At 32.9% G+C, this 20,251-nt stretch overlaps 2 protein-coding genes across 6 annotated transcripts in view; one reads left to right on the top strand and one right to left on the bottom strand.

Moving 5' to 3' along the window:
• Nucleotides 1-8,863: 8,863 nt before the first annotated feature.
• LOC124451360 (serine/threonine-protein kinase/endoribonuclease IRE1-like) overlaps nt 8,864-20,251 on the bottom strand; it is a 32,439-nt gene continuing 21,051 nt past the window's right edge. For 3 of the 5 annotated variants that reach the window (XM_047001975.1, XM_047001976.1, XM_047001977.1), the window contains 4 exons: nt 14,984-15,065; nt 12,006-12,635; nt 9,923-10,620; nt 8,864-9,833 (listed from right to left, as the gene is read on the bottom strand). In XM_047001975.1, the coding sequence (XP_046857931.1) occupies nt 9,189-9,833; nt 9,923-10,620; nt 12,006-12,036 (1,374 nt within the window). In that variant the 5' untranslated portion in view covers nt 12,037-12,635; nt 14,984-15,065 and the 3' untranslated portion in view covers nt 8,864-9,188. Of the gene's footprint in view, nt 9,834-9,922; nt 10,621-12,005; nt 12,636-14,973; nt 15,066-16,146; nt 16,206-20,251 lie in introns of those variants that run through there. The other 2 variants (XM_047001974.1, XM_047001978.1) reach the window with 2 other exon arrangements.
• Nucleotides 17,958-19,320, top strand: LOC124451362 (protein ALP1-like). The gene is made up of 4 exons (XM_047001979.1): nt 17,958-18,212; nt 18,299-18,540; nt 18,607-18,804; nt 18,888-19,320. The coding sequence occupies exons 1-4, from the start codon at nt 17,995-17,997 to the stop codon at nt 19,229-19,231; spliced, it is 1,002 nt and encodes a 333-aa protein (XP_046857935.1). The 5' UTR covers nt 17,958-17,994; the 3' UTR covers nt 19,232-19,320.

Raw genomic sequence — 20,251 nt, 5'->3', positions numbered from 1 at the left:
CTTGTCCAATTCTGGTAAGTACAATACGTTGCGTAATGATATGTTCTGAACGTGATCATCAAGTATTGCTTTCAAATGATAGGTACCTTTTCCATATGCCAAGATTGATCTATTATCACCTAGATTCACCACCGAGGGTTGCTTGAATGTCACATAATCCGTCAGTGCTTCTCTTTCATATGACATATGCTGGGTAGCACCAGAATCTATGATCCAATCTGATCTTCCAATAAGTTCAGATCCATTGCTTATCAAGGCTTCATCCTCATGCACTTTGTCATCTTGTCCTTCGGCACAGTGCGCTTGAGTGTTTCTGTTTGCACCATTCTTAGTTTTCTTGTTTGGACAGTCTCGAGCATAGTGTCCTTTTTCTTGACAATTGTGACATTTTCCTTGAAAAGTTTTTCTGTTGCTTCCATCGTTCTTCCCTTGTTTATTATTTTTATCACCACGATTCCTACCACGAATAAAATTTCCTCTATGAGCAGAATATGCATCTTCCTTAGTATTCTTCAAATCATTAGTACGGTCCACATCATTCAGAATTAAGTTCTTTACTTTTTCAAAAGAGATCTCTGTTTCTCCCATGGCATCTAAGGCTGTTATTAATGGTTTGTATTGCTCAGGTAAGCTAGCTAACAGAGTCATAGCTAATTCTTTGTCATCCACGCTGACTCCCATTTCCTTGAGTTGCTCATGCAGCGATTTGAGATGGCTGATGTGTTCAAGCACACTATCTCCAATATGGTATTTACAGGAATAATACTGTTGGCGTAGTCTCACCTTCTGAAGAAGTGATTCTCGTGCGAATTGATTTCTAATTGCATCCCATGCCTCCTTGGCAGTTTTCGTATCTCGCACGTGGATCTGTTGCTCGGGCTCGATGGCCAAACAGATGTATGTCCACGCTTTCTTCGCAGCCGAGTTAAACTTCCTTCGCGTTTCAGCACTAGCATCCTCATTTGGAAATTCAGCTGTTCCCTCCGCATGCTCGAAAAGATCCAGACTTTCCAAATACAGCTTCATGTTGAAAACCCATGAGCGGTAATTACTGCCGTTCAGTTTCGCGAACCTTAACGCATTCGACATATCCGACGTGGCCATGCTTAAATTTCGACTATATATTTTATTGCAATGACTTTTCACTCAAATAATGACCTTCTACGTCCTGGGCCCATAACCTGTTGATATTTGAGTGATTCATTACAATCAGAAATCAGGAATACATAGAATAGAAATATAATTGATAGAAAGAAAAATAGTCATGGCTTCCCGTATAACATAACATGTGCTAAGATAACATAAATACTTCATGCAATAATATTATAGTGTAACATTACATCATCAATAATACTTCATATTGCTAACACCAAACTTTTATATATTAGTACAGACCAGTGGCTACTGATATGAATGCCATGTTTAAAATTTAAAATTTTACATGAAAAATTAGAACAGATAAATAAACTATATATTTAGAGTTTGAATATCTGAGAATGTAGTAAGAAAATGTTTTCAAATACACTTCATTATCTAATAATGCATTGATAATATGTACAGTAAAATACAGATTTGTGTTTGTATTCATGTCTTTTAGTATTTTCCAGTGATTTATCACTTATGACATAAGTTTAAAACTATGTCTACATCAATGGAATGGAATTTGAAACCATAGCCATATGAAATTACTCTACTATTTGTATTGTATTAACAGAAAAAGAAATGTTATGCTACAAAGAATTTTATATAAAAAAAATATTTTACTAGCAAATATACTTACCCTTCATCAATCAGCTTGCACTATTTTGATCAGAAAATAATACAAAATAGTCATCATGAAATTTTATATATCTTGATTCTGGTACATTACAAAAATATGACCATATCAACTTCTTAAATACAGCTAAATATCCTACGGCCATTTAATACTTCCATTGTTACTACAAGACTATACATATGTGGAGGAAAGAAAATTATCAAAGAATGTTTTGGATCTTTCAAAATGTTACAACTGTCTGTTTAATAGTCCGTTCACACTTTATATGTTCTTTTGAGTTTATTATCTAAGGTGAACTATTTGTTTTGTATTTATATGAATGGGGCAGTGAAGGTGTTCATATGCACAAAACAATTGGTTTTTAGCAAAATTTTGAATCTCACATGAAAAATTTACAACAAAAATTCAACAAGGTAATTAAAGTAATATCAACTCAGTTATACTTTCAAAACTAGCGATAAACTATGGCTATGCAAAGAATTAATTAAAAGTTACACTCTCGAAGAGTTCACAAAAAATTTACACAAACTGTATGACCAAAATAAGGAAAATGAAAGAATTTGCTACGAGTTATCAAAGACAATGAATGAATGTCGATGATGCCACGTTCGCATTATTTTGTCGAGCTATGAACTATAACAATATTCTCTGTTTAAGTTTTTATTAAGTAAATAATGATGTCGGATGAATAGCTTTAGAACATTGAGTTTTGATGTCGTTAAACATTCACGGTGTACATTAAAAAAACACAATTGATTTTATTAAACTTTCTGATGATCAGTGAAAGACTCTCAATGAAAACAAAAGGTTTCCAAGGAAATAAATGATCATAAAGTTCCGAAATTTTCATAGCGTGACTAAACTTGAGAACTGACTACGCTACTTAACACAATCGCTTTTATAAAAAATTGATCGATGGTATTTCAAATATTAGTTGTTTAGATAAATACCTTGGTAGAAGCCTTCAAACTTTGGAGGTACTTGTCTTCTTTCGCATAAGAGAAAACTTCAAGCAAAGTACAAATGATTAAATATGGTTTATTACATTGAAACAAGAAGGAAAAGTTTCTCCCTCAAATAAAAATGCAAATAACAAACTAGAAACAGAAAACATTGAGTTGTCGTACTTCATGTAAGAAAAGATATAATATCTTTTAACAAAGGCTCCTTTGAGGAGGTATAGGCTTCTCTGCACTAGGTTAAATTAATTTCTCATTTGGCATTTTCCGTTTTTTGTTAAGTACTTTCAGTAACATATGTTAGTTAAGTTTTAGGGGTTACAAACGTCGGTATCTTTGGTTAAAAAGGTTGAACGAGCATACAGATTTTGTTCGAGAGGTCTCCTTTGATTTTGGTAAAACCTTTTATTCAGTTCCAAATAAAGTCGTAGTTTAAAACTTTTCTTTCCAATCTGACTCCTGTTACTTGATGTCTCTTGCTTTTTTGTTGATCGCATAAGTTTTTATGCTTCGTGCAATTACTTAGCGACATTTTACTCTCTTAGAAATTCAATGAACGCTTTTTAAAACAGACTATTGTGTTGTAATTTTTCTTTAGAAACTTAAATATTTTAGTATGCATTTCAAAAAAAAGAACAAGTGAAAACCAACTATTTACTTCCAGCACTTGGCCTCTTATATTGACCATTAAAAATTGAAAGATTTAATCACAAAATCCTAGTTTAAACGTGATTTTTTTTATTTATCTTGTATTTATTAATTGTAAAAATAGACCACCGTGATCCTTCATAATAACCTCATACTCGTGCAAACAAAATTTAAAACTCTACTTACGAACTTTAAAACCTGGATCATGTTTCTCCATTCTCCTCTTTTGCATTTGCCTCTTTTCATCTTTGTAGAAGGTAGTCAGTTTTCATAGTCCAATGTAAATTTTCATACATACGTATGACGTTGTACATGTTCTTTTAATAACTTTATATCTTTGTAGAATGTAGTCAGTCTTCATAGTCCAATGTAAATCTTCATACATACATATGACGTTGTACATGTTCTATTAATAACTTTATATCTTTGTAGAATATAGTCAGTTTTCATAGTCCAATGTAAATGTTCATACTTACATATGACGTTGTACATGTTCTTTTAATAACTTTATATCTTTGTAGAATGTAGTCAGTTTTCATAGTCCAATGTAAATCTTCATACATACGTATGACGTTGTACATGTTCTTTTAATAACTTTATATCTTTGTAGAATGTAGTCAGTCTTCATAGTCCAATGTAAATCTTCATACATACATATGACGTTGTACATGTTCTATTAATAACTTTATATCTTTGTAGAATGTAGTCAGTTTTCATAGTCCAACGTAAATGTTTATACATACGTATGACGTTGTACATGTTCTTTTAATAACTTTATATCTTTGAAGAATGTAGTCAGTCTTCATAGTCCAATGTAAATCTTCATACATACATATGACGTTGTACATGTTCTATTAATAACTTTATATCTTTGTAGAATGTAGTCAGTTTTCATAGTCCAATGTAAATGTTCATACATGTTATACAATGTTCTTTTAATAACTTTTTATCATTCCATTTGTGGTGTAACCTCAATATTTAACCAATACAGTACAGATATCAGGGACATCCTTTCTGAACATATTTCCCAATCCAAATTTGATCCTTTTAGTCGCGAATAGTAAAATTCTTCACATTACGAAGGTTTTAACAACACCTGTTAATTTCTTCCATATATTTCTTACGTCGCCTGTTCGTCAGTAAATACACAGTACTTACATCTCCTCTCTATAAAGTTAAAGCGACTTGACTGACGTTAAAGTAAACACTTACGAATTTAAATACTTTAACACTTCTGAAATTAACGTATCGATAAAATTTTTTACTTTTATTGGCTCGAGGTGCATATGGCCTTCCAAACATACAATAACTAATCCTCTAACGTCTTTGAACAAAATTTGTACGCCCGTTTCAAACATCGAACTTTATATTTGTAAACGAAAATAAGGCCCTGTTTACTGTATGGAATTGCTATCGTTGCAGGTTAAATTTTCTATGTATTAAAAGTCAGTGATATCGTTAAATGCAAAAAACACAAGTATATTGACTAAAATCTATCAACTTAATAAGTATTTACTCCAAACTGTTACCTCTTGAAACCAAATGAAGATATCTTGATGAGTAAATCTGGTATATAGTGTAAACGCAGCCAAAGCCTTAAATTTTGTCAAATGAAGCCTCAATATAACATGATTATGCAATTAAGAAATAAAAGATGTGTCACGTTTTTGCACGGGCTTATGCAAACCGAGGAGAACTTTGGGAGAACTCGAGAGGTTGCCCAAATTTTATTACTCTTTCCTTAGTTATCCCTAATATTTGTAAAGTAAGAAAAACTTAAGAACTTAAGATTTTTAAATTTTAAAATTAGAGAAGAACTTGTAAACACATTTATCATTAATTCATGTCAATATTTTACTGTATATAATCTACTTATATTTAAATAAAATACCACTGTATCACATTACTACCATATATGTTGTATCATTTACATAATATTGTCACTAATACTGAAGATGACATCACGAGATGTTGAAACATGTTTATTTTGAAAAACTCCAATGTTTACCTTAGTCATCTAAAGACAACAAAATGTACGCTATACGTACCTGTTTTTTATAAGATGACCCGAACTTAGAACCTGAAAAATCTGTTACATTAAAGTGTTTAAAGCACATGGATCTTCAAAATTATCAGTAAAACGTTTATTGTTGTTTACAATTGTTACAAGTTAAAACAGTAGCTGTATATTGTACTTTGTATTACCATCAACATTATAATGATAAATTTTACTTTAAAAAATGAAAACAGAAAGCAAAGTTTTTCATTCTTCAATATCTTAATCAGAAAAATTTTACTCAAAAAAATTCAATTTCTTAATTCAAATGAACTTGTGTTACTCGTGTCAAAATCGTAAAAGTTATATTTATTTATTTTCATCACAGTTATTAACATGACGTTATGATGATGTTTTTACATGACGGGAATTGAGATTTTTATTAAGTTCTAGCTTGAACTTAAAGTAGACGAAACGAAGTAACAAAGTAATAAAATTATGAAATCATTAAAATAATCTCACTTAGGCATTTGCATCAGTTGCATCATCCTGGATCCACGACTAACAATGTTCCATGTGATACTCTACGATATCAGCTAAGGTATTGTCTCAATCATTCGGATATGGATTAGATGTGAAAAGCACACGTTATACGAAATTCCCATCAAAAACAATTTTCTCGTTCAAAGTAGAAAATTGTTTAGTTTAATGATAGATTTGTGTGTCGGTAAACAGTAGCAAATTCCGTGTTCGTTAAAAATGGAGAATTTTACAAAAATGACTATATACCTTCAAGACCATATTTTCAGACTTCAAAGTGCATTTTAATCTTTCTCTTATACTTTTTTGACATTTTGGCTTTTTGAATCGCTTCAAAGGTATGTGAAAATTATTGTTTGTAAGGGTTCACCTGGGGCGCGGAATTTCGGGTAAAATCCCCATTGCTTTTTCCTGTTCAGTATTCTCCAAGTCCTCGTGCCTTCGTACTCGGTCTTGGTTTATGCAGTTTAGGATTTCCATTAGGGATTTTTTATTTCGGTTAAGTCTAAAAAAGATAGTGACCTTAGTGAGGTCACGTGTAAGGTCACGTGTGAGGACAGCTAAAGTTAATGTGAACATGAACCATTTTTGACCGTCTGATAATCTTCGCAAGATAAAATTTCTGAAATATTTTACGAATTGATGATTTAATTTACCAAAAATGGCACACACATCTTTTAGAAGCGGTACAATTTAGTCTTTGGTTTCGATTCCCAATACACTGTTCTTGTGTCAGAAATGCCCATATTATAGTTGAGATTTTTAAGTAAGTTCTGACGTTAACATCTAAAATTGTACATTGTAATAGGAAAGGCATTTATGGCTTCACATATATTTAAAATAATTATGTTCTCAGTTATAATTTTATTGGCCAATGCATGTGGTTCAGTCTGAAAACGAATTATTTTGAAATTCATTCACTCGGAAGAAGTCTTTAAAGTAAAGAAGATGTTTTTTTCTTTTTATGTAGTTTATGTGTAGAAAAAATAGCCATTTTTCATAGCATATAATAGTACATACGAATGCTTCAATTTGATTAAATGAAATTTTGGCTTTCTAAAAATGTTCATAATGGTTATTGACACTTCCATCCAATTTTGGGGGTAAATGAGATTATAATTTACATTCTTTTCACTCAAATGAAAGGTGATCCTCTAAATGGTGGATGGTGAATTTCAGCAGGTGATTTATCAGCTTTATCTACCGCTTCATAAGTTATAAAGCATACATATTTACTAAGTGGTATAAAATATCCCTTACAATTCAGCCCAATGTTATACTTGGAAATGTACAACTACTTATGACGTTTAAAGTGCCCATGACATGAAAATTTTTTATGTTTGCAATGACCAGAACTTTTAAAATGACAGTGTACTTTCTAAAAAAGGTAATGCAGATCACTTTTAATTCTTGAGATATTGAGGTTTATGCTTTGTCCGATTTAACTAACTTGTGACGTCATATTGCATAATGACTTCTAAAAATTTTTCTAATACTCTTCATTTTCCTGACAACTTTAGGTTGATACTAATAGGCAGCATTTTATACCATTAAACACACCACAACAAATTAAACTATGTCCTTGTGAAGTAAAGTATCGTTAAATATACCTAATACTCTTAACTCTCATTATGCAATGTGACGTCACAGGTTAGATAAATCGGACAAAGCATAAACCTCAATATCTCAAGAATTAAAAGTGATCTGCATAAACTGTTTTAGAAAGTACACTGTCATTTTAAAAGTTCTGGTCATTGCAAATATAAAAATTTTCGTGTCATAGGTCCTTAAAAAAAGCATACTATTTGGTTTATAAACGAATGCAAAATAATTTATAGTCTTGTGAAGATTGATGAAGATTAGTTACTATTACAAGTGAATCCTCGCTGCCAAAGTCAAACACGGTTGTACATTCCAGAAAATCAAGCTGTCATATGTTACAACTCATTGTAAAATAGGAACGTTTCTAAAATCTTAATTAAATAGATGCTGTACACTTTAGAGTAAATCCAAACAACTTAAGAGGCAAAAATGTCAGCCTTCGTCAATTCAAGAAAAATCTTTCGCACTTATTATACATTATATAAATCGTGTTGTTTTTAATGTTTGCAACGCAGTGTTTAAAAAGTTGCAGTAACAGGAGAAAGCTGTAGCATTGTTCTTTGTCATTTAGAAATTATTTACGTTCTTTTGCTGTTATAGTATGCTCTTTGCAAAGTTAATTCAATAAAATAAAAAAGCCCAAAAGCCCAAAACTTATATAAATGATTTACAAAACTTTAAACTAAAACTGTCACACAACTAATACTGAGTTCTTCCATGTGACATAAATGTGCGGATACCTACCAGATGATATGGGATCTGAGATGATAAAATCAACATTTTTCACTATTTTCTATCTGTGGAGTAAATACAAGGTCTTCCAGCAGTTATAAGATTATTTTGAAACTTTCCTCAGTGAATGTGAGTGCGAGAGTGTGTTTAGAATATAGGCAATAGAGAGCGCCGTAGTTAACCTTACGTGTATTTAGGTGTATATTCAATATTCATTTAAGAAATGTTAAATACATAGCACTTGCATTATAGTTGTGCGGATTTAGGCACAAAATAATTGTCATGGTTACAGCGCATGAAATAAGCAAAACATCAGAAAATGAGGAAAACTATAAATATTTTTCTATAAAACTAATTAAACATTATTGAGTCCATTTACAAATTATTAGACGAAATGCTGTCAATCACTCAATCTCATGAAAATGTTATTTAACTATTTTATGTGGTTCAGTTACGTAATTAATGTGAGATAGTAAAACACAAAAGATTCTACTTATGGAATTATGCACAACTTCTGATGGTAAGTTTTATACGATAAGGAGCTCCCAAGAGCTCAAAACACCAATGCCAGACTTTTAGTAATTATAATAATTTTAGAAATACAATTCCTTATCGTAAATGAGTTTATTATGTTGGATGAATGTAGTGCAAAATTTATCAGTGCAGCTAAACATAAAAGTTAACTTTTCATGTCATATTCGCCTTCAGTCTTTTTCCAAAACAATTTATAGTAAAAATTAAATAATCAGGTATGTTACATTGTATCAATGAATACCACAGGCTATAGATTCAGCAGAAATGTGGTGAAATATCATCTAAATACGTCGTGGAAACTGTTTTTCTTTATATCTGTAAAATAAGATCTTTACAGTATGAATGATTTCTTAACAACTACTTTTTTTACCCCTAACAGGTTCTGTTTTGTCTAAATTGTTTATTGATGTAGTTCGCTTTCATTAAAATTAAAAAAGTTCTTGAGTTCTGGTTTGTTTCTCAATTCTTCATTTGACCTGACAGCAGCATGTACCCCAACAGGGAGATTAGGAATTGCTCGGAGAAAATACGCCCTGTAATCGCCAATCTTGTAAAATAATTCTGGTTGTGGTAGAGGTCGATCGTTCCAATGCTGGCGAGTATTTCGAATGAGCCTTAAGCATTCTGCCCATGAAGATGTATAATGGACCTTATAAAGTTTTCCATTGTTCTCGTACGTGCGAAAATAATCATAGACATCCCAATTAATTTGACTTTTCCAAAGTACGCATTCGCTATTCAATTGTTGAACGACCCTTGACAGGAGATCATTTGTCTTAATCTGATGAAGATTCCCAACTTCACATAACATTTCAAACTTCTCATCATCTGACATGAGAAATGGGTGTTTTAATGCTTCGTTAGAATATGGTCTGTCTTCAGGTTTTAGTTTTAACATCCACGACAGGAGGTCCTTTAGTGTTTCATTCTCGATTTCATCCAAACCAACAGGGTTTCCATTCAGCATGTTGTCCAGTCTATACCGTTTAATTCCAAAAGGATGTTTTCCTTTTGTTGTTACATAATAAGCTACCATCCCTGCATTCTAAAATAATAAAAAGCGTTAGATCAAAATGCAATTTCACAACATTGAGTTTCTTTACAACTTACAAATGTTTACATTCCTACACTTACATATACATCAGACCTTCTTTTGTAACGCGCTTTGTTTACTGAATCATCATCTTCGCAATATGATTCAGGAGCTATCCAATGCAAAGTTCCCATGGAAGAATTGCTTTTATATGTTGTAGTGTCATTCTTCATTATTCGACTTATGCCAAAGTCAGCTATCAAAAATTTGCTTTTTGAGTCTCGCAGAACATTTGAAGGCTTCAAATCCCGATGTAGAATAGGATTTGGGTCGCTATGAAGATCAGCTAATCCTTTTAAAATTTGTCTAAGAATATCAGGAAGAGCTTTTTGAAGATCATGCAAAGTAGAATCTTTCACAAACTTCACCAGTGATTCTTCACATAAGTCTAAGATCAAATAAACATAATCCGTTCCATTATCTTCGTCTAAGTAGAAATAATTCACAACATATTTCGACTTTCTTGCTTTAGTATCATTCAAAATGTTCTTTTCTTGCTGTGCAAGCTGGATAAAGCTATCTCGATGTATTCGTTTGACTGCTTTACCGTAACCATCCTTACCCAGTCCAAGATAAACACGGGTTGCATTACTTCCTTCGCCAATGCAAAATTCTTCTGAGAAAATTACACGTACATTGCCCACCACTTTAACCTCAACACTGCGATTGCGCCCATATTCAATTAATTTTAAAAACAAGTCTCTATGTTTCGTTGGTTCATCAATGTATTTCCACTTTTCTAGATAAAAATATTATAATCAAGGGTTAAAGAAACAAAATAAATACATCAAAATAGCTTAAATTTCCCCAATTAGGAAAGTATACTGATACCGTACACTTTTAAAAAAACGTATCAACAATTATTAGACATTTCATAAATTTTTTAACTGGTAACATTCGAGGTTAGCTTATACCAAACAATTAATCCCAAAACTTCTCTCTGCAGTAATTTCATGAATTTTTCTTAAGGAGTAACCTTGCGTTTTTCAAAAATATTAAATTAAAATTTTGAGAGCATATATTTTTTAGAGTCTAAAAATTTTTTATATCAAAAGATAACAAAATAGCTTCATTCAATTTTTCTTTCTATTCTCGACACTCGTCTTTTAGATAGACTATGTTATGTTTGTTGCCAAACATTAACATTGAAGATCGATCTCAACAATTATTCTCTCAAACCTTGTTTGGACATCTTAAAGTGCCAATGAAACGAAAATTTTGTTAGTTAAATTATATCATTATTGACCAGAACTTTTGAAATGACAGAGTGCTTTCTAAAACCTTCTCTTCATGACTTTTTTCATTCTGAAAATACTGAAGTCCTTGCAATTACCAATTTATCTAACTTGTAACTTAATATTGCATGCAAAATGAGTTGCTGCAATGTTTCAAATACCCTCAATTTTCCTGACAACTTTAGGTTGATAAAGGTACGCACTAATTTATATTATTAACACATCACAAAGAAGGAAACTCCGCCATGTTAAAATAATGTATCAGCAAATTTATTTAATATATCTAGTTCTCATTATGCAATGTGACATCAGATAAATCGGACATAATAAAACTTCAATATCTCTAGAATGAAAGGTGATATGCATGAACTAGTACAGGAAGTCCATTATCACATTAAAATGTCTGTTCAATAAAAGTATAACACAGGTTGCTAAATTTTTGTTTCATAGGCATTTTATGCTTTAACTCTAAATTATCTGACACGTACTGTTTCTCTTATTCACCTTGGTAAAGTGAACATCGTTATCTTTATTTCTGCAATCTGAAAGTCTACCTTATGCTTTTTCTCATTCTCTTGCAACATTGTTAGTATTAAAATAGAGACTTTGTTGTGGTGACAAATCTGAAAATTGTTTTGAAGATCGCAAATACCACAGTGAGTTACTTTTACCATTCACCATGATATTTGCGATCTTCAAAACGATTGCTAGTACTGTTTTTATTTCGCCGGATTGAAAATGGTTATTTGCAGTTTTCAATAAACAATTAAGCATATGATGATTTATTTGTGACAAACAATTTGTCTGTCATTTGTCTATTGTGTCAGGGTTTTCGTTATCGAGAAAATTTTCTTTTTGAGGAAAATTAGACCATTAAACTTACACTTACCAAGCTCCACGTTATTTCTTATATCTTCCATATCTTCTTTTGTTTTCTCAACAACAGTACTCCATTTTTGTAACCTTTCAAGATACCTTGCCTCATCAGTACTGAGGGGAGCTTTCTTTAATTCATCTATTTCAGTTTGTTGAATACCCAGACCAACCAATGCTTTTGAAATTTCCTGCCACAAGTACTCAAACTCACTGTCATTTAAACCAGTTGTAGTTATTTGACTATACACTTTGTTTCGATAAAACTATATTCTTGCAATCTTTGCTGAGATTGAGGCATCTGAAGAGGAAGGAAGATTATCCCATCCTGTAGTTGGCGCTCTTAGACCACATATATTTCGCAATAAGACAGTTAATAATTTGATGTCAAAGTTTTCAATGTCAGGGTCACCAATGGACGGGTAAAGAAGATCCCATTGCTCATTCTTGATGACTTTAAATTTCAAAGATGTTAGTGTCTTCTTTGTAGAGGGATCTTTAAGTTTACTAGCTAAACTTGATGGCTTTAATAAAGATTGCAGTGTTGTTTTTAAGGCTTGGGTTCCTTTATTGATTAAAAGTTTACTCAAACGAGATCTATTTTCCTCAATTTTTAATTTTTCATGTGGCGAAGCCATTTTTTATTCTAGAAATGAGGAATGAGTTTGTGAAAAAAGGTATAATTTAAAATGTACAAAATGTTCACAAAATGTTCACAAAAGGATAAATTAAAAATAGTACTACAAGTCATTTATAAAGACTTGTGTGCTTCATTTCTTTCTCTCGATAAAATTGTGCTCACTGCCTTGTGACATGACCCAGTAATTGATCTTACATCAAGGCATTAAAATAGTAGACTTGATATAATGAAAAAAAAATTAAAATGATAGTATTTTCGCCTACTCAGCGCGAGAGGGAGCATTTACCTTGCAATAGTAAATCCTAGTTAATAAATAATATATCATATTTGTTTAACAATCGTGTGGTGAAGAGATACGTCGTTCTTTTAACAGGATATATCAAACTGGTTTGCTGTGTTGTAGGAATATTTGTTTATTAACATCTTGATAGGACTATATTGCCGATTGTTCTGTTCCAATTTATATTTTTGATAGACGGCAGCTTAGCAGACAACCGAAGCGCTTGTGACTGCGGGCTCGTTTTTGCTTGGGATTATAGGGTAGGGTTTGGGTCAGCGTCCAAGGTGTCCGCTAGACTGCAGTAGTCCCTCATAGGACAATAACTTAAGTCATTAAATAATAAGTTTACATTTTCCTCACCAAAACACAGAACACAGGGTGAGAGATAAACAACGCGACATATGAATAAAATACCGAACAAAAAACAAGTACGGACTGCACAGAGTATCAAGTTCGTTGTATTTTTTGCCTAAACGAGATATATCCGACGTCTGTAATCACCAGTAAAGCATATAAATGAATGATATTTTAAGCTGCAAGGTTTTGACTAAAGTCACTGAAACAAAGTGCAGATTATACGCTCGAAAGCATAGGTATTTGAAGAACAACATAAATATTGACTTTACTTAAAACAATTCTATTCGTGATCGTTCATATATGCGACTATCACCAATGACACAGCCGAGGATATCACGACGAACAAACACTGCCTGTCTCACTGCCTCACTCAGACACTTTCAGTATGGCATAGTGGTTAGCCACGCATGCACAGCGGCTACCGACAAAAACTAACTAGTGATAAATTATATTATTGTTATAATACAGTATGACTTGATGTCTATAACTGCTCCCCCCCAAAAAAAATAGTGTTGCTCCCCCAAATTTTACATCCTAGCCACATGCCTGCTCATATTGATAACACTTAAAGCGTGATTCCGTTTGAAGATGCTTCGAGAAATTCTAAAATCTTATCAATTGATGAATGTCTTCTGCATGATGAGATAACGTAAGAAAAGTACAAATGATACACAAATCATTCTTTACTTTTTCTATAAACTTCAATTTTGCAATTTTCATGTGTCCAATTGGGGAGACGCCAGCCCCTGTTATATTACTGGCCCAAGGCAAAATGCCCTATTGCCTATCACGTCATGACAGGCCTGACCTGACAGTCAGTGAAATTTCTCGACTTTGTGTTGTTACACGATTTAATTCAAGTAACTAAAACAGTTAGACACGTTGCAAAACAAAACAAGTATCTTGATTTCAGTTTCTCAGTGTACATGCTAAATCAAAGTTTATCTAACAATAAATTACGTGCAAAATGAATGATGGTGAAATATGTACGTTATCTGGCGTTCATTTTGACAACTTGAACATAATCTTTACTTAACATTTATACATTGTATTGTTTACTAAAGTCTATATATATTAAAAAATAATGATTGATGATGAAATATATAAGTTATCATGAGTTCATTTTGACCTCTGGAACATAATCTTTACTTTACAATGTTGGAAAATTTATGTTATTTTTGTGAAAAGACTTATCATGTGAGTTTTGTTTTTGGGGGGATAAAAATTATGATGTTCGTATGTTGCTAATAAGCGTATTTCCTTTGTTTTAAAAAATAAAGCAAAAATATCAACCTGAGTGTGAGTAAATTAGGAAACTTCGAAGAAACATTTCCCTGTTTCCGAAAACATTTGTACATTATACTGTTTACATAAGTTTAATTCTATTTAAAACGAAATGTCAGATTATGAGGTGCCATCTGCATATGTCAAGAGCATCACTGACTCAGAATTATTTATTATCAAATCTTTTCTTCGTGTAAGAGCCGCAATTTTTATAGTGGATAATTTGAAACAAAAAATGAAACCTACTTTCCAGTCGTGGTATTAGATATAGCTTTAAAAGTCACTTATAGAATCATTCAAACGATTTTCATTTGGAATGGAAATAAACATTGATTTGTTTATAGTCATACTTTATACTACGCAATGCTTCGGTATCAAATTTGTTAAGTTAGAGATGTAAATACAAAATCTCGGTTAACTTACGTAAAATTACCTTTGTTTTAGAAATAAGACTTCATATACGACGATCGTGTGGACAAAATTATGTTTGCTTTAGTTCTTTACATGTTACGTACCTAACAAAGATGAGAAATTTAATATAAAAACGCGACTACATACATATCAGTTAAAAAATGGTGATCATAAATCATAATCTCATGAAGAGTACATATTTAACATTGAGATTAGTCAAATTCCAAGTGAGTACTGTTAAGTCTTATAAAGTTTCACAAGTTTTATCTCAGGAATAGAGAATCACCTATCTAAGACAGGATTTGAATATCAATGATTACGACACAATTTTCGATACTCTAAATGAATTTTCATTTCATAAGTCAGTTCTTATTATAAAAAACCTTTGTTATTGAATAAACCATTGTAAATTATGAATACATTTCAAACATCAACTACACGCAATTATAATTACTTATGATCAATAAAGACACTGTAGATACAGCAGTAAAGGTTGCAATAAAAGTAAACCTTAAAACTGTTATACAAACATGATTAAAAGTATAATTTTAAAAGCACACTGTGTTGTATGAATCAACATGTCACAAAAATAGATTCAGTCGTGTTCTTCCTCTATGTGTAAATTTATTCTTCCTGTGTTTAACATTTGCTTACTTTTCAAATTTTCTTACTTTTAAAAAAATGGTTTGTTGTATACAACTATCAACATTTTGCTAGACACACAGAGATTAGTCAAAAGTGGCGTCAGCAAAGAATGGAGGTGATGCATGATTGGACATGCTATCCTCCCTACATAAATTTTCACAGATTCCCATTTTTTCCATAGACAAGTATGCTATTTCACCTTTCCCATACCTTTGAACAGGTTTTGCTTTCCTTTACCATGCAGCTTATTGTCAATAGTTAGAAAGTTGGTATATGAATTTAGATATGATTTCTCGTGCATGTTCAGTCATACTTTATCGGATGTTACTTTAGCTAATTTGTTATGTCCGTAATGTAGTTCTAAAATATCGCTTAATTTTTCTAAAATTACTTCCGTTTTAGAAGTAAGACGACCGTGTGAACAAAATTATGCTTGCTTTAGTTCTTTACATGTCACATACTCAACAAACGGATGAGAGATTTAATATAAAGAACGCGACCACATACATATGAGATTAAAATGATAATGAAAGTTCATACCTTATTGTAATATCAATCTTTTATCCTTGTGAGTTTTGTCACATAAACACATTTGAATAACGAACGAAGATGAAGAGTGCGTCAGGATCTCCTTCAACAAACAGTATTAAAACACCTTAATGACGTCTATGTAGAACATTCTAGTTATATAACATGAGTATACATCACTGACTAAAAACAATTGTTATAGAAATAAAAATACATAAATAAGAACCTCAAGCAGAGTACATAATAACATTGAGATTGGACAAATTCCAAAGGACTGCTGCTAAGTCTTATAAAGTTTCACAAGTTTTAATTCAGGAAGAGAGAATCGCCTATCTTAGACAGGATTTGAATGCCAATGATTAAGACACGATTTTCAAAACTGTGAACGGATTTTTCCCTTCATTAATAAAAATTCCATACATGTATATGTAATGTTCACTATGTTTCTCACTATTGATTCGTCTATTTGATCTTAAACGCTCACGAAACCGTTGTATAGTGGAAGAATCGTCTCTCGCTTGTCGCTCTACGATAAGAAAAACATACGCGTATGATACGAGAACGATACGCGTTTGATACGAGAACGATACGCGTATGATACGAGAACGATACGCGTATGATACGAGAACGATACGCGTATGATACGAGAACGATACAAGTATGATACGAGAACGATACAAGTATGATACGGAAACGATATGCGTATGATACAAGAACGATGCGCGTATGATACGAGAACGATACGCGTATGATACGAGAACGATACACGTATGATACGAGAACGATACGCGTATGATACGAGAGCGAAACGCGTATGATACAAGATATTGACATTTGATAACATAGCCTCTGATAACATTGTGTTCATGAAAGCTGTTGTGGACTTTTGACACTCACATGACTCTTCGTTCAATTGAGAGCAATCAGTTTGCATGAAGTTCTCAAACACGGATTCAACATAGTCTATGACAAGAAAAATTGGAATATATTTTGTGTAAATGCTAGTTTTCTTTCAACTGCATGTTTGTCACTAATAAATGAAAGCACATTTACCAAAGTTCAGTTTCACACGGACACTCCTAATTGTGGCTTCACCATTTTAAATTTAGGATATACAACTGAAACACACTCTGTGCCATCATCATTTTTCTTTTCCTCTCTCCTTAAGTTAACATTGAAATGCATTGCTGCTATGATATGTCTGGGAAAAGATTACATTATTTAGTTTAGTAAATTAGTAATGCAAATGACGACCAAATATACATTGCTTTCTACTTTGTAGAGTTTAATGCAAATATTTTTAAGACATTATGATAGTACCTTGTTACCATTCCTTGATATGTAAGGACAATCATCTTTGGAACAAAGTTGTTCAAAACAGAGTGGAAGCCTTTCAAGCAACTTGTTCGAAAAAGATGGGAGGCTTTTATAATTCCTTTCTTTAATTCCTTATTTGTAAAGGCTGAAACACACTGTGCAGTCGCTTTGGTCGCGCGACTAAAGCGAATTGATGCGGCGCGTTAGTCGCTTGAACGTCAGAAACACACATGCAAAAGCGAGCATTGCGACCAAATTTCGACTATCAACATGGCGTCTAGTCATCAGGCTAAGTTACTAGCATCTGTTTGCATTTTGTACGAGCTGGAAGAGGTTGAAAAACGGAAAAAAAATGATAAAATGAAAAGGTGGTGGGTTCGTCAATTAAACAGGCAAAGGAGAGCACAATGAGATTTTCTGCACTTGGTTCAAGAACTAAGAACCGATGAGGAGCAGTTTAATCTGTATTTTCGTATGAGCCCTCAAGTATTTAATGATTTGCTGGCTTTGGTTGGTCCATCTCTTCGTAGGCAAGATACTCAAATGAGGCAATCAGTTGGACCTGCTGAAAGACTAGCAATCACATTAAGAAGATTGGCTACAGGTGATAGCCCACAGTCTATAGCATTTGCTTATCGTCGTGGGGCTAGCACAGTTCGTGCGGTTGTTTACGATACGTGTAATGCACTTTGGAGAGTTCTTGTCCCCACATACATGAAGGCTCCTTCGCAACCTAGTGACTGGAAGAAAATATCTGAAGGGTAAAGTTAAAACATGATTATGAGAAAGGGTTACATTATTGTAGACTTGTAGTGACACTGCATCATTGTTTGTTGTATGCTTTCAGATTTGCTTATACATGGAATTTTCCAAACTGCATTGGAGCACTAGATGGAAAACATATCGCAATTCAGGCTCCGAGAAACTCTGGATCTTTATATTTCAATTATAAAAAACACTTTTCCTTGGTGTTAATGGCTTTGTGCGATTCCCAGTACAAATTTATCTTTGTGGATATTGGTGAAGCTGAAAGATGGAGTGATGGGGGAGTTTTTGCTAATTCACAATTTGGATCAGCTTTTTTAAATGGTATCATATCTCTTTAAAGTATTCAGTGTTGAAAGTAGTATTCACCTTACAAATTTTATTTGATAGGTGAGATGCATCTACCTGCTGATGAGCCTTTACCAGGAACAAATGAAAGCCTTCCCTATACTGTGGTTGCAGATGAGGCATTTCCTCTTAAAACCTGGATGATGCGACCTTATCTAGGAAGGGTACTGGATTGCCTTCAAAAGAGAGTTTTCAACTACAGATTGTCAAGAGCTCGGCGAACAATAGAAAACACCTTTGGTTTGTATTTACATGCTCATTTTCTTTATGGAGTTTTGAATCAAACACTTTTCAATATTCTCTTCAATTGATATTTGTATCAGGTATAATGGTATCCAAGTGGCGAATACTTAAAACAACCATTATAGCAGAACCAGAAAATGTGTCCAAAATTGTCAAGGCTACTTGCATTTTGCACAATTTCCTCCGAACACGCCATGTTTCCTACAGTCCAGCTGGTTTCACAGATACTGTGGATCCATCAGGAAATGTTCATGAAGGGTCTTGTAGGCAAGAAACAACCCGTGTGCTTGAACCATTAGCTCGCAACAAACAAAGAAACTACAGTAGTGAAGCATCCAAAATCAGAGAAAAGTTTGCAATGTATTTTAATTCAGAAGTTGGTCAACTTTCATGGCAGCAGGAATATGTGAAAAGAACTCATTGATATAATTTTATTTTACTTTTTTGTTGTAATATAGATAAAGCACAATTATTTTTCATTACATTCAATGTCAAAAAGAACATCCTGGATTCTTTTTTAGCCAGTGCTTTAAGGTAATCAGAAGGAAGCTTTCTGATTTGTAAAGCTATGCTTCTGCCAAAATGTTCATACTCGTCCATTGATGATTCAGTTGGGGGAGATGCTGATTGTTGAGTAATTTTTTCCAAACTGCTCAGCAACCGCAGCTGGTATTCATTAGGACCATCATCTTGAGCTCTCTTTCTCTTTTTGTTTGATCGTGGAGGTGGTGCCGATGGTGTTGCTGCTCTAAATGATGAAGCTGAGGTGGATGAATTATATGATGGTGATGATATGGGTTGGAATGTGATTGAGTGCAAAGTCGGATCGACTGATTCAGAAAACTGACTGCTCTCCAGATCATCTACTGCGAGTGTCAATGTACCAATGCTGTTACTTTCATCTGTAACTTCATTGACTGATTCATCTTCAATCACAGTGACAGACATGTTAGTTGATGTTCTATATAAAGAATTAACACTTTTGAAACCCACGATCATAATGCTACTTAACACATTCAGCCCTATACAGTAACACAATAATAACAGGAGACATTAATGTGAATATGTATGCCTTACCGTCGGCGCTTTCTGTAATCGTCCAACCATTGTCATCAAACCCCAAAACTCCCATGATGATGTGGATGAGGCTGGAGCTCCTGATTTTATGGCAGCATCGTTTTTCTTTTTGTATCTGACGTATACATCCCTAAGGCTTTTTATTTTTGCCTTAAGCTCCTTAACTGATAAAATTGATAAAACAAAATTATGCTCAATATCTCAAACAATCCAAATTTCAACAAACAACATGTCTTATCACGGCATCACTGAAAAATATCAAAGATAAATAAATGTTCAACAGCTTGAGATCGTCTAGAATTTGATGCCACGCATACACTCTCATGTTATATCCTTTGTCCGCAAGATCAAATAAAGGAAAGTTATA

The sequence above is a fragment of the Xenia sp. Carnegie-2017 genome, unplaced genomic scaffold (assembly GCF_021976095.1).
Source record: "Xenia sp. Carnegie-2017 unplaced genomic scaffold, XeniaSp_v1 HiC_scaffold_24, whole genome shotgun sequence".
Classification (NCBI taxonomy): domain Eukaryota; kingdom Metazoa; phylum Cnidaria; class Anthozoa; order Malacalcyonacea; family Xeniidae; genus Xenia; species Xenia sp. Carnegie-2017.
The sequence above is the reverse complement of the archived record's forward strand: the minus strand, read 5'-3'. Positions and strand labels throughout refer to the sequence as shown.